We start from the raw sequence: 13375 nt of genomic DNA, 5'->3' as shown, positions 1-13375 counted from the left end.
GACAGGTTACCTTGGTCGTGTCGATTCTTTCTTGCTTCTCGATCTTTCCATAAAGACATGGACATATGACGCTGGGGCCGGGTCACAGCTACCAAACCTATGGCAGAGTTTCTGGTCACGGAGGACAAATTTAAGATAAATCCCCCTTGTTCTTATTGAGCGTGCATTTCTCTATCCAGTAGTACAAGGCCGGTAACTGTGACCCCGGCTACCTACAACTTCTCATTCATGGCCCCTCTCAATGATATCGCCCCTGCCAAGCGGTCTCGTCCCGTCATTGAGCACCATAGCCTCCCGATGCTGGCGTCTCAGCCTTTGCTCTTCTGCACTCTGTTCCAAAACCCTGGGCTGGTAGGTTTCCACCTCGCGCAGGTCTATAGCCTCGCCAGTTATGCTTAGCACCAGGCTCAACCTGGCTGCCTCGTGGTGGTTACCGCACTCGTCCGCCTCGGAACCCGCCGCCTCTTCCTTGGGTATCAGGCCTGCGTCCTGCAGTGCCTTGCGCCCTGCATAAGACTCCTTTATGAGCCTGCACACCTCGCTGATCCTGTTCAGTCGCCGCAACACGTACTGCGAGAAGTTGTGCTGCCGTTCCGCCTCGCCCTCGCCCCACGGCTGGCGTGCGAGCCACTTCTCTACGAACCGGGCCTTGATGAGGAGCTCCGGGTCGTACTTCTTGATCAGCTGCGCCACAAACATCAGGCAGAACTTCTCGGCCATGTCGCGCAGGTAGTAGTCGTCGTGGTGCGGGTCGAGCATCCGCTCGCATGGGAACTCGAGCGCGCAGAACTCGAGTGACCTCACGAGTGCCGAGTATGCCTTTGGTGTGTGCAGAATGCTGAGGTGCGCCTGGTCGGTGATCAGCGCCAGAGTCCGCAGGCTCCTAAACCGCTCATCATAGTCTGGCCGCGTGATGCCCCACAGCAAAAAGTCGACGGTCGCCGGGTCGTTTAATGCTCTGTCGCACACAATCTTGGAGGCCACCTCCCGGATTGCATAGTTGTAGTGGCCCAGAAGGCTCTCGAGTGTGTTCGGCTGGAGCGAATCCTCGGTCTCCTGTGTGATATACGTAGCTTTCGGTGGCGGTAAAGTGACTTCGTTTGAGTCCTGCACAGCCTCGAGGAAGAAGTAAATTATTCCGACGGTTGCGGTTGCAAGCAGGCCGATGCCGGCGCCGATGATGCGCTCATCGCGAATGAGGTCTCTGAGTAGGGTCATAATGCGTGATGAAGCCGAGAGAAAAGGGGAAATCTTGACAGAGAGCGGTAGCCCATCGTGCGAAGCGACAAGTGGCTAAATCAAAGCAGACGTTGAAAACATACTGAACAAGCGCGTAACAGATGATTCAATGTCCGATTGAAGATGGGTACTCTAAATTAGCGGTTGGAATCGCGCTTGATGACGCGGGAACAGACAAAGTATCTAGAAATCCCTGTCCAAGGTGCATCAGCCCCACCCTCAAGCGATAAGATAAAGAACTGAGGGACCAAAAAATTTCGGGAAAGTCGCGAATGGCGGGAGAGTTTTTGTATGGGGAAATCTGCGGCGAGCTTCACTTCAGACTTGGGCTGGTTTAACACACCTATCACCACGGATGTTCCTCCCCTTTTTCTTCCTTTTCTTTTGAGTTTGTGACTCGAAATTCTTCGAGAAATTTTCCTAGAGAATGGCTGGCTCTCAGCTCAAGAGGTTGAAGGCCTCATTGCGAGAGCAGGGAATCGTCGGCCCACAAAAGTCAAAGAAGCAGAAGAAGCAGAGCGCTCAAGATGCTCAGGCAACCAAGGAAAAGCGCCTTAAGCGGTCCGTCGCTCTGGAGGGCATCAGGGAGCAGTTCAATCCGTTCCAGTTTCACACCAATGCCAGGGGCCCCAAGTTCGAGGTGACCACCAAAGCCAACACTTCAACCTCGCGAATTAAGGGGAGGCCTGGCGTGGCGAAATCTATTGGTGAAGAGAGGGTAAGACTTCTACCCTGGCTTTCCAGTCAGGCCCGTATGTGAGTCATGGTTAACGAAGGGGATTTACAGAGGCGCGAAACTCTCCTCGCGGAGATGCAACGAAGGAACAAGGTGGGCGGCATCATGGATCGACGAATAGGCGAAAACGACCCTTCCATGGCGCCCGGGGAAAGGGCACTGCAGCGTTTTGCCATGGAAAAGCAGCGCAGCCACAAAAAGGGTTCAATCTTTGATCTGGAGGATGATGGCGACGAGGTCGGCCTGACGCACATGGGCAAGTCCCTGACGTTTGACGACGAGGATGACTTTGACGAGGCCGATCTTCCATCCGAGACTGAATCTGAAATCGCCAAAATCAACGTCTCGCGACTGAAGCGGATGCGGGGTGAAGATGACAACTCGGATGAAGAGGACGGAGAGGAGCTTCCGGAACGGAAAAAGACGAAGCAGGAGATTTACAAGGAGATCATTGAAAAGTCCAAGGCGCATAAATATGAACGACAGCAGATTAAAGAGGCGGACGAGGATCTCAGGGAAAAAATTGATAGCGAATTTGCGGATCTGCGCAATTTGCTGTACTCTGCCAGCGCAAAACCAGAACGCCCCGGAGTTGAGGCCGAACAGCCAAAACTTGTTGCCGGTATGGAGAAAGACAAGTTCGATAAGGCGTACGATGTGAGGGTGAAGCAACTGGTGCAAGACAAGAGAGCACAGCCATCGTCACGGACCAAGACCGACGAAGAAAAGGCCGCAGAAGAGTCAGCTCGATTGAAGGAGCTAGAGGAGAAGCGGTTGAAGCGGATGCGGGGTGAAGAGGTCAGCGACGAGGAAGAGCAAGAGGATGACGAATCTTCCAATGACAGCAGCGACGGCGAGTCGGAAGAGGAAGATGAATTTCAGCTAGGAAAGGGCATCAAGATGCGGCCAACAGCGACCGAGCTGGGCTTTGACGATGAGGACGATTTCATAATTGACGATGACCTGGTCGCTAGTGGTTCTGAAATCGAACCCGAGGACTTTGGCGAGGATGAGGAGTCTGACGCCGAGAGCTCAGGCAGCGAGGCTGGACCGGATGGTGATGAATCCGAAGACGAGTTCACAAAGGGACTGTTGACAGAGACCGAAATCAAAAATCCCGAGTTCACAGCCACAAACGGGAACGCTAAAGACGACAGCGATGGCGTTCCTTTCACATTCCCATGTCCTCAAACGCATGCCGAGCTTTTGGAGATAACAAAAGGAGTACCCGTGGCGAAACTTACAACGGTCATCCAACGCATCCGAGCTCTGTATCACTCCAAGCTGGCTGTTGGTAACAAGGAACGCCTGGGTGTCTTTTCTAGAGTTCTCGTTCAACACATTGCACATCTTGGCAACTCGAACGCACCGTCTGCACCGATAGAGGGTCTCATCAGACATGTCCACTCACTCGCAAAAACTTATCCCTTGGAGATTTCACGGGAATTCCGTATGCATTTACAAACAATTGGGAGCGAAAGGCCACTTGGAATTGTCAAAGGAGACTTGATGATCATGACGGCCATCGGCTCCATTTACCCTACCTCGGATCACTTCCACCGTGTGGTGACGCCAGCAATGCTCACCATGGCGAGATATCTGGGACAAAATGTGCCGAAAACACTTGCAAACCACGCTACGGGCCTGTACCTGGCAATTCTGTCGCTGCAGTACCAGGCATTTTCCAAACGTTACGTCCCAGAGGTGATGAACTTTGTCCTTAATACACTACTGGCTCTGGCTCCAGTCGAGTGTGCTGATGAGCTCGGTTTCTTCCCGGTCCATCGCCCTCCTCCGGAGATCAGGATGAGGGACGGCCAGGGAGAGGCAGTAGGAAGACTGGACTGCAATGACTGCTCATCCTCCAGTACCAAGTCTCCAAACTGCCTCAAAGCTGCCCTCCTGGACACCTCACTCAAGGTACTCTCCTCCGCTGCTGATTTGTGGAGCGGGAAGTCGGCATTCTTTGAGACCTTTGAACCATCCACCAAGGTCCTTGCACATCTGACATCCAAAGTCTGCAAACCCCACCTGCCGCCGTCTATCGTCAAGGAAGCCACGCGCCTGCAGAAGCACCTCGCCGCCAGCCTCAACAGCGCCCGGCTGTCGCGTCGGCCGTTGGAGCTGCACCACCACAAGCCGGTAGCGATCCGGACGTATGTGCCCAAGTTCGAGGACTCGTTCGACCCCAACAAGCACTACGACCCGGACCGGGAGCGGGCCGAGCTGGCCAAGCTGCGGGCCGAGCACAAGAAGGAGCGCAAGGGCGCGATGCGGGAGCTGCGCAAGGATGCCAACTTCATGGCGCGCGAGAAGCTGCGCATCAAGAAGGTCAAGGACGAGGCCTACGAGAAGAAGTTCAAGAGGCTCGTCGCCGAGATCCAGAGCGAGGAGGGCCGCGAGGCAAACGCGTACGAGCGCGAGAAGGCGCAGAGGAAGAGGGCCAGGAAGTGAGCTTTTCTTTTGTGGACGAAGTGGCTGAGTTGGTGTACAGGAAATTGGTTATATGGCATTCTCGTAGGGATGATAAATACCATGACATTACAGAGCGGGAACGAAGCGGCGCCTGGTAAATTGGCATCATTTGTCAGGCCTCTCGCAACAGACGTGGACGAGTGTGCGATACAAAACATGCTGCATTCTATCAAGTTGCATTTTGAAAAAATCAAGTCTTTGCTTCTCATGCCATCTCATTACATATCCTGTTGGTCATATCAGTCATATCCAAGCTGTTCCTTGGCAAATCATCAAACAAGAGCTACCATCCCTCTAGAACCGTGGCCTTGACGTGCATGCCCTTGGCCGGCCTGGACGTGACACCCCCCTTTATCACGACCTTGGCCTCGTCGTGCTCCTCGTCGTGCCGCAACCTGAACTGGAAGCGCCCGACCCAGGCGGCCAGCAGCACCGCGAACTCGGCCTTGGCGAAGCCGCTCCCGATGCAGCTCCGCGGGCCGTGAAGGAACGTCATGAAGGAGTAGTTGGACGAGGCGCCGCCCGACGCGGCCTTTTTCGCACCGCCTCTTTGGTTATCCGACTCGGAGCCGTCCGCGTTCTCGGTGGAACCGCCGGTTGCAGTCGCCGTCGCCGTCTTCTCGTCGTCCAGCCACCTCTCGGGCTTGAACTGGTCTGCGTCGGGACCCCAGAGCTCCTTGGACTTGTTGATGGCCCAGATTCCAATGAAGATGCGGGTCCCCTTTGGCACAAAGTTGCCCAGGATGCTGGTGTCCCGGGCCGCCTCCCTGATGGTCAGGGGCACGGGGCCGTAGTAGCGCAGGACCTCGTTGCAGACAGCGTTGAGGTACGGCATGCTGTCGATGTCGCTGCTCGTGACGCCCTCGCCAGACTCCGGCGACGGCAGCCTGCTCCTGATCTCCTCCCGCAGCCTGTCCTGCACCTCGGGGTACCGCGAAAGCATGTAGATGGCCCAGGTCATGGCGGTAGCGGTCGTCTCGTGCCCGGCGGCAAGGAAGGTCATGAGCTGGTCGACCAGGTTGTCGTCGGTAAAGCCGCCGCTGCGGAGCGCGACGCTGAGTATGTTTTTGTCCTGCGATCCCTTTTCATCCTTTCCGGCGGTGAGCTTCTCCTTTTGCTCCCTCACCATGTCCCGACACACGCTGCGGATGAATTTTGCGGCCTGGTGGATGTCGTTGTTGCGCCGCATGGGCAGCCGCGTAATGATCCAACCGGGGATGACCTCGTGCAGCAGCCCGAGGATTTGTGCCTGGCGGGACGGCTTGAAGAGAGAGTGGTAGGTGGAAATCAGCTGGCTGTCCGGGTCTCGGATGGCTCCAAAATCGCGGCCCAGGCCGGCCACGCCGATAATGTCGAGCGTCGCGCGCGAAGCCCATTGGCCGACCTCCATGACTGCTGTGCCGGGAGGCAGCTGGGCGTTGGCGATATCGTCATCCGTCGGTGTGGATTGGGTGGCGGTGCCATTGCTACCCTTGCCTTGCTGGTGCGCGCGGTCCGAGTCCTGCAAGACCTTGGTTGTCATGGCCTCGACGGCCTCGCGCGATTTAGCCCAGAAGATGGGGTACAGGTCCTTGACGTGACGGAAAGCAAAGGCCGGGTTGAGGTTGCGGCGCTGGGCCTTGTGCTCGTCTCCCTCGGCCAGGAGGATGCCGATGCCGAGGATGCGCCCGATGGTTGTCCGCATCTGCGCCGGCTTGGCAAAATCATAGTTTTTGGTGACCAGGACCTCAGCGAGGGCCTTGGGGCTGACGGGGAGGAGGCGCTCGCGGTTGAAGAAGCCCTTGTATTTGATCACGCCCTCGTTGGGGACAGTATGTACCCTATTGGGTTTGCAGGATATTTTTAGTACGATTGAAGCAGTGCTTTTTTTTTTTTTCTCTCTTGTTTTCCCGTCCGCCAGTGATTCAGGATATACTTACCACTCGACCATGGGAGCACCGCCTGGCTCATCACTAATCTTCTTGAACTGCCCGTGCCAAAACGAATTGCCCTTCGGCTCAGGCAGATGACGCAGCGGAGAGAACAATTTGGGGTATAGCTGTGTTGCCCACAGGGCCCAGCACGAGAAGGCGGCAAGCCATGCGCCGATAAAGCTTTGAAGGAAGCAAAGTATTGTCCATCTCTCTTGTCGCAGCGTGATGATGTACGCCACCACGACCGCGATTATGGTGATGGGCCTGAATTTCGTACCCAGCATCTTGAGATGTGTATGCGAAAATAATGATGCTAATGACTATAACGATGGTTTGCGATGCTGATAACAATTCTTATACGTGGAAAAAGTGTTGTAAAGACAAAGTGAGAGTAATATTCACAGGCAAAGAGTAGACCCAGGGGAGGAATGGTATGTGGGATAGCGAACCCGCAATGGACCGGGTCGCAGACGTAGATGTTATTCGTATGGGAATGTACTTAATAAGGGGTAATCAAAGCTCCAATATATGGATGTTGTTGAATGCCATTTGCATAGGCTAAAACTCTTCCCACGTGGGGTTTGTCAGGAAAAATTGAGCTGATTGTCGATTGAAGTTGAAATGAGCTTGAGGCCTCGCGATCGCTCAGACAGGCAAGTTTCACGGGGAGAAATTTCCAGAGTTGGAACGTGTGTCGTGCGTATCGTTTCAGGATGTTAAAATTGTGGGTTGTTTTTTATGTTCCTTTTCCTGGAGATGCGAAACCAGGAATGCGATTTTTAGGTCTGTTGCTTGGTGGATAAGGAGTGAGTAGATGGTGACCGAGGAGGGCGGAAACGTCGTTAGGGTCTAGTCTAGGATAGTCCACTTTATAGATGTCGATAGACATAACCGAATTGCTCGGGATTTCTATTGTAGATGAATTCGATGACGAGGTGTGCTGTGCCTATCTGTACCAGCCCGATGGGGGTGGGGCCTGTTCAAGGTTGGGCGGGGGCTCATTGGCCAGGAACCGATAGGCTGGTAACATAGGTCATCACTACACAACACCAAACAAACAATTGTGTCTGAACATTGGGACAATTGGGAATCAAGAAGGTGATTCGAACCAATCCAGAAGCCATCATCCGTCCTTCTTTGGAATACTGATCCATTGTACTAAATAGTGGTGCCACGCATGCAGTTCTTACGCTATCAATTGGTACTATAGTTGTTAGTGGTACAGCGAGATAACTTCCCATTTACTACCATGGTCGCAAGTTCGGAGCTACGGTGCAACTAAAACGGCCATGCCCGCCGGCTCCTCGGACTGATGACAACCCCTCTTCGTATTTGTTTCCCTCGCCCGGATCAAAGTACGCACCCCTTATGCACATTCGGGTCACCAAGGCCAGGCAGCTATTGTCTGGAGATAGACCTAATTCTGAATATTTCTACCTACATACGCTCTAGAGTAGTCTAGGCTGGAACCCACTCGCAAAATCGGGAAATGTACCGATGTGTCTCCCCACATCATGGGGCTGGCATGCAAGGTACAAACAGATATCAGCAAAAACATCTGTTGTCTGCACCTGCACCTATGTACCTATTCACCTCCTTACTTCATACCATTTCTTGGTTACTAACCCCTCGCCCGAACCACTCAACCTCCTGCTTGAACCTCTTGGCATGAATTGGCGTCCTTGGTTCGTATAGACGGTACAGTACATACGCGCGGCCCTCGCTATCGTCTTCGAATCTTGTCTCATCTGGCTTTCCAATTCCCTTCCCTCAATCATGACATATGTGAAGCCGTCTATTGTCCCGACTGCTGTTGATAGGCTGATGAGCCCCTGTCATACGCCGATCCATTTTACCTGTGCAACTCATCGGAATCTTGGATTTACTCCATTTTTCCGAACCTGGTATGAGCCCAAAAAGAATGTTTATCTGGTGCTGAACTCACTGTACCTTGTCCCATCAAGGTTTTTTTTTTTTTTTTTTTTTTTTTTTTCCCTAGCTCGGCTTCCGTCTGATTATGCATTTTGTCCCGTTCACCAACATCTTCTTTTTTGTTCTTTTCCTCTTCTTCTTCTTCCGCTCTGCCGAGGTTCCGTTGACATTCCGTCAAGAAGCAATGCCCCGGCTTCACCTTTAATCAGTCAACCCAAATTTCTCAGCCCATGCAAGCAAGCCTAGAAAATCACACAACAAATTCTCGGCAAAGCGGATATTCGTTTCAATACCAATCCAAGTCAAGTTTTTGCCCCGGCGCTGACAACAAATTCCCGATAAGAATCTGGTAGACTTTAGCCTTAATAGCTACACCGGCATACTAAGCGAGTATCCAAGGCCATGCTTCATCGACGTTGACCCGTGATCATTGTCGCGTCCTTGACTCGGAGCGTTTATATATCCGTATACCACCGACGTACCTAGAGTAAGATGAGGGATTTCGCCGAATCCGATACCGCTCTAGGTTTTCGTCTGACTGTGCGGGCTAGTCCTTGCGTCCATTGTGTAACCCGAGTAATTATATCTAGACCATTTACGTTTTAGTGACATCCATCTGATCACCCACATAAAACAACGCACCATCCTTCCCAAATGGGGTCCCAATAGCTGTACCTTTGTTGCCAATATAGCCCAAAAAAGCACTTGCACATCAAAGAGCCGTTCGCAAACCAAAACATACCTCAAATCAGGGCCGCATCCCGCCAGCTCGCGCGCGAGTGGGGTTTCTTCCGCTCAACCTATGCAGACACCAGCCTCTCACTGGCAGCGACGCACTGCCTGATAGAGCCCGCTGAGAAGAGCGTCGCCACCGACGCCGGTCTGCGCCATGTCCTCCGCCTCGACGACCACACTCTCGCCCGGGCCGTGAGCGAACTCGTCAACGCCGGTCTAGAGGAACCAGTTCTGGAGGGTTGCGGTGTGGCAAGTCGTCGAGTGACGAGCAGGGGCCGCGCCGTTCTGGCTTCCATTGACGATATGGCTACTGGCCAGGTGTAGACTGCCCTGACCACCGCAGAGACGGTCGATCCGGCTGCGGCGGCCACCGTCGTGAGCGGTCTTCAACTGTACGCAACGACCCTGCACCTCTTGCGGATGCGTCAGGAGGCGGCCCAGACGGCAAGCACAGCTACTGTCACCACCAGCATCACCACCCAGTCAGCGCAACCTGCACCGCAGCCAGCCGCCGTCACCATCCATGCCGGCTACCGCACGCGCCTGATCGCACGCGCCATGGACATGAACACGGTCTACTTCTCCACGCACCACGGCTGGGGCATGCAGTTCGCGGCCGGCATATCCGCGTCGCTAGCCGACCTGCTGAAGCGGCTGGATCGGCCACAAAACCAAGCCTGGACTACCGTGGACGCCTGAACGAACCGGATCGTTGGCGTCATCTTCATCGATGGTGAGGATCTGGGCCTGCCTGGCGTCGCGCATCTGCGGTCCTTCATCACCGACAACTCGGTCCGCGGCAGCGGGGCCGGGAGGACGCTGCTCGCTGCTGCCATGGCATTTGTGGGCGAGGTCGGATTCGAGAAGGTTCGGTTACATACGATACGGCAGCTTGATGCTGCGAGGAGGCTGTACAAGATGTTTGGGTTCGTCGAGGTAGGCGAAGTGGAGGTGCACAAGTTTGGCATCGTCTTTGACCAGCTGGAGTGTGTCTGGAAAAGGCCTGGGTTGCGATTTACTGACTGATTAGAGATTCTGTGTCCGAGAACTCGGTAAACTGTTATGGCAGGGGGAACACGTGGTGGTATCTAATTTTGTATTCTTTGTTGGCCTTGACGTGACAAAGCGAAGCCGCTATGCATCAAGATACAGAATCGTTAGAGAATGCAGTGGCTGGACTAGTTCGTTTTCTCCGTATTCTCAGGCTCTTCTTCCCGTTCCTCTATGGGCGCTTTCCTCAAACTCTCGATTGGGTACAACGCCTTGTGAAGATCGTCTTTGGTGATATCGCGCATCAGAGACAGATCAGGCTGCACACAAAACGATTTGACGAGCCACTGCCCGTCTTCGCCCAGTTGCACAAGACAACTGTTGGCTCCCATGATATCTCCATATTCCGAAGATATCCGGGAGGTTTCAGATGTCTGGTCCAATGCGATAATTAAATCACCGTCTTTGCTGCCGACATCGAGCGGGTTTGCCGGAAGGAAAACAGTCTGTTTATGAGATAAACTGTCACTCTCGGTGATCTCATACAAAAAGACCGCGGGTACTCTATGTGCATATGAATGTCAGCCCAGCTCAGATAAAATATATGTATATGTAGCTTTGTTCTGTACGAATGATAAATGAAAGAGAGTTCACTTGCCGTTCGCAAATCACAGCCACCATGTGATGTGTCTGCATTTCCCCTTGGACTTTGTCAAACGAGATGATCTTCGAAACCGCCAAGGTCGTCGCCGCGCTGTCATAGGCCTGAACATGCTGAAGCAGATTCTGCCTGTCCAGCACCTTGCCGCTCGGCCAGTCCCACAGGAAAAGATCGGGGTCGCCACCTCCCGAGATCAAGAGGCGTTCCGGCTGCACAGTCGGTATGCACAAGTCACTGACAAAGTTCTCGTGGCCGAGGCAGAAATTCTCAATCACATGGGACTGCGGTATGCCACGCGAGACGCGAATGTGCTCGTCGCGGTCGCCCGTAATGATATAGGGCCTGATGACGCTAGGGTCAGACGGAGAGGGACGGCTACTCAGGACGAGTGCAGTCAGCATCGAGACGTGACCAAGGAGAAGGGCATGATCAAATGCCGGTCCGCTGGCATCTCCGTCTTCGGCTTCGGCCGGCTTCTTCTTGTGCTGCTCCAGGTGTAGTTTCTGGTTGGCCAGGGCGCGCAGGTTCCGCATTGAGTGGACGGTCGTCTCGTCTGCCTCGGGCTTGAAGGACGTCTTCCTCTTCTCCGAACGGGAAACGAGCGTAGTTGCAGCAATGGGCGTATCGGATTCGATGAGCGGCAGGGCAAAGACGTCACCGAACTTGTCTCCCGAGATGATGGTCTGGTTATCGGCGGCTATCGCCACAGCACAGGGCCGCTTTGGCATTGAGCGCTTGCTCAGCTCCGTCAGTTTCCCTGCTCCGTCATGCGAGAACGTCCAGATGGTCTTGTCATGGCCTGAGACGGCGACCAGATGCCGACCATCACTCGTCGCGACTAGGACGGCAACCCAGGGAAGATCAGATGGTATAGGAGCCGCCATTCTGGATCCCTTTTTCGGCCTACCCTTTCCTTTCCCGTTTGCGTTCTCTGCTCCCGCCCCATTCTCTGGAGCTGGCGACCCGGTTGCGGCAGTCTCAGCCATAGTGCTGGGGCTTGGGTCCAGCTTCACCCGTTTCGAGGGTGGTCCTTCCTCGACGGCCTCCTCTGCGTCATTGGCATCTTGAGATTCTTCCTTGGGAGCCTCCTTCACTGGCAAGTCCTTCTGGGCTTCTGCCTCTTTTGCAGAATCAGGATGATCCCATTTTCCCAGATATGAGTGGTCCTTGATGTTGAAAGCGTGAATGGTCCCGCCTTGAGCGCAGAAGAGGACCTCCCCACAGACCAATATTCGCTGGAAAGGTAGATGCATTTCGTTGGCAGGTACGAGGAGCAAACCCGAGATGAAGGAGTAGGTACAAGCAGCGCGAGTATTTCAGCAGGCTACACTCAAACCTCTTCGTGATGGCCTCGAATTTCCTCCTTAACACCAAGCAAATTTGATATCACATGACTCAACCTCGTCCGTCGATACTTCGAAAATGTCGAACCCCACTCCCCTTCAGCACGCCCCACAACCTGGCAAATACTGCGCTAGTCCACATTGGGTCTGCCCTACGTTTGTGCGCACACCAAAACTAAAATCGCAGAGGGGAAGCAAAGCTCGAAGTTTTTACACCTCTTCAGTATCATAACAGAACATCACGAAGGATCAGCAAATTTTCTGCTTTTCCTCTCCAAACAACACAAGACCTCTTTGCCCTTAAACATCCTGCCTTCATAAAAGAAAGAAGATATGGGGGGCAAGACCGGTAACAAGGCTGGCTACTTCGACAAGCTCAAGGGCTTGCTCGAGGAGTACAAGTCCATCTTCATCGTCGGTGTCGACAATGTCAGCTCGCAGCAGATGCACGAGATTCGCCAGTCGCTCCGCGGCGAGGCTGTCGTCCTGATGGGCAAGAACACCATGGTAAGCACTCTGCCTCCAAACTGAGAACTTCAGGTTAGTGAACACTCACTAACAATTTTTTTTCTCTCCACAGGTTCGTCGTGCCCTCAAGACCTTCATCTCCGAGTCTCCGGAGTACGAGCGTCTCCTGCCTTACGTCAAGGGCAACGTTGGTTTCGTCTTCACCAACAGCGACCTGAAGGAGATTCGCGACAAGATCCTCCAGAACCGTGTCAGGGCCCCCGCCCGTGCCGGTGCCGTCGCCCCCGACGATGTCTGGATTCCTGCCGGAAACACCGGTATGGAGCCCGGCAAGACCTCGTTCTTCCAGGCCCTCGGTGTCCCCACCAAGATTGCCCGTGGTACCATTGAAATCACCACGGACCTCAAGCTCGTTGAGGCTGGTGGCAAGGTCGGAGCCTCCGAGGCCACCCTGCTCAACATGCTTAACATCTCTCCCTTCACCTACGGTCTTACCGTCGAGCAGGTCTACGACCAGGGCAACTGCTTCCCCTCCAGCGTCCTGGACATTGGCGAGGAGCAGCTCCTCAAGACGTTCAGCTCGGCCATTGCCACCATCGCCTCCATCTCGCTGGCCCTCAACTTCCCCACCTGGCCCTCCGTCATCCACTCGCTTGTCAACTCGTACAAGAACATCCTGTCCATTGCCCTCGAGACCGAGTACAGCTTCCCCGCCGTCGAGGAGCTCAAGGACCGCATTGCCAACCCCGACGCCTACGCCTCGGCGGCCCCTGCCGCCGCCGCCGGCGGTGGCGACGCCCCGGCCGCTGAGGCCAAGAAGGATGAGTCTGAGGAGGAGCAGTCCGACGAGGACATGGGTTTCGGTCTCTTCGACTAAACGCCT

The 13375-nt window shown here is 54.3% G+C and overlaps 6 protein-coding genes across 6 annotated transcripts; 3 read left to right on the top strand and 3 right to left on the bottom strand.

Annotated features, from left to right (window-relative positions):
- Positions 1–222: 222 nt before the first annotated feature.
- On the bottom strand, positions 223–1218 carry PpBr36_05310 (uncharacterized protein; the record flags this gene model as incomplete). Its single annotated transcript, XM_029892466.1, has 1 exon — positions 223–1218. The coding sequence occupies one exon, from the start codon at positions 1216–1218 to the stop codon at positions 223–225; it is 996 nt and encodes a 331-aa protein (XP_029750169.1).
- A 448-nt stretch (positions 1219–1666) lies between these two features.
- Positions 1667–4429, top strand: PpBr36_05309 (uncharacterized protein; the record flags this gene model as incomplete). The annotated part of the gene is made up of 2 exons (XM_029892465.1): positions 1667–1957; positions 2027–4429. The coding sequence occupies 2 exons, from the start codon at positions 1667–1669 to the stop codon at positions 4427–4429; spliced, it is 2694 nt and encodes an 897-aa protein (XP_029749352.1).
- Positions 4430–4733: 304 nt separating this feature from the next.
- On the bottom strand, positions 4734–6647 carry PpBr36_05308 (uncharacterized protein; the record flags this gene model as incomplete). The annotated part of the gene is made up of 2 exons (XM_029892464.1): positions 4734–6270; positions 6370–6647. 2 exons carry the CDS (start codon positions 6645–6647, stop codon positions 4734–4736), a joined length of 1815 nt encoding a protein of 604 aa, XP_029749351.1.
- Positions 6648–8997: 2350 nt separating this feature from the next.
- PpBr36_05307 (uncharacterized protein) lies at positions 8998–10056 on the top strand (the record flags this gene model as incomplete). Its single annotated transcript, XM_029892463.1, has 3 exons — positions 8998–9222; positions 9355–9717; positions 9769–10056. Coding segments are annotated over 3 exons (876 nt in total), but the record flags the coding sequence as incomplete, so codon positions are not given.
- A 152-nt stretch (positions 10057–10208) lies between these two features.
- Positions 10209–11934, bottom strand: PpBr36_05306 (uncharacterized protein; the record flags this gene model as incomplete). The annotated part of the gene is made up of 2 exons (XM_029892462.1): positions 10209–10526; positions 10675–11934. The coding sequence occupies 2 exons, from the start codon at positions 11932–11934 to the stop codon at positions 10209–10211; spliced, it is 1578 nt and encodes a 525-aa protein (XP_029749353.1).
- Positions 11935–12357: 423 nt separating this feature from the next.
- On the top strand, positions 12358–13369 carry PpBr36_05305 (uncharacterized protein; the record flags this gene model as incomplete). The annotated part of the gene is made up of 2 exons (XM_029892461.1): positions 12358–12531; positions 12605–13369. 2 exons carry the CDS (start codon positions 12358–12360, stop codon positions 13367–13369), a joined length of 939 nt encoding a protein of 312 aa, XP_029749356.1.
- Between the last annotated feature and the right edge of the window lie 6 nt (positions 13370–13375).

This window comes from Pyricularia pennisetigena, chromosome 6, assembly GCF_004337985.1.
Source record: "Pyricularia pennisetigena strain Br36 chromosome 6, whole genome shotgun sequence".
In the NCBI taxonomy this organism is placed as follows: domain Eukaryota; kingdom Fungi; phylum Ascomycota; class Sordariomycetes; order Magnaporthales; family Pyriculariaceae; genus Pyricularia; species Pyricularia pennisetigena.
The sequence above is the reverse complement of the archived record's forward strand: the minus strand, read 5'-3'. Positions and strand labels throughout refer to the sequence as shown.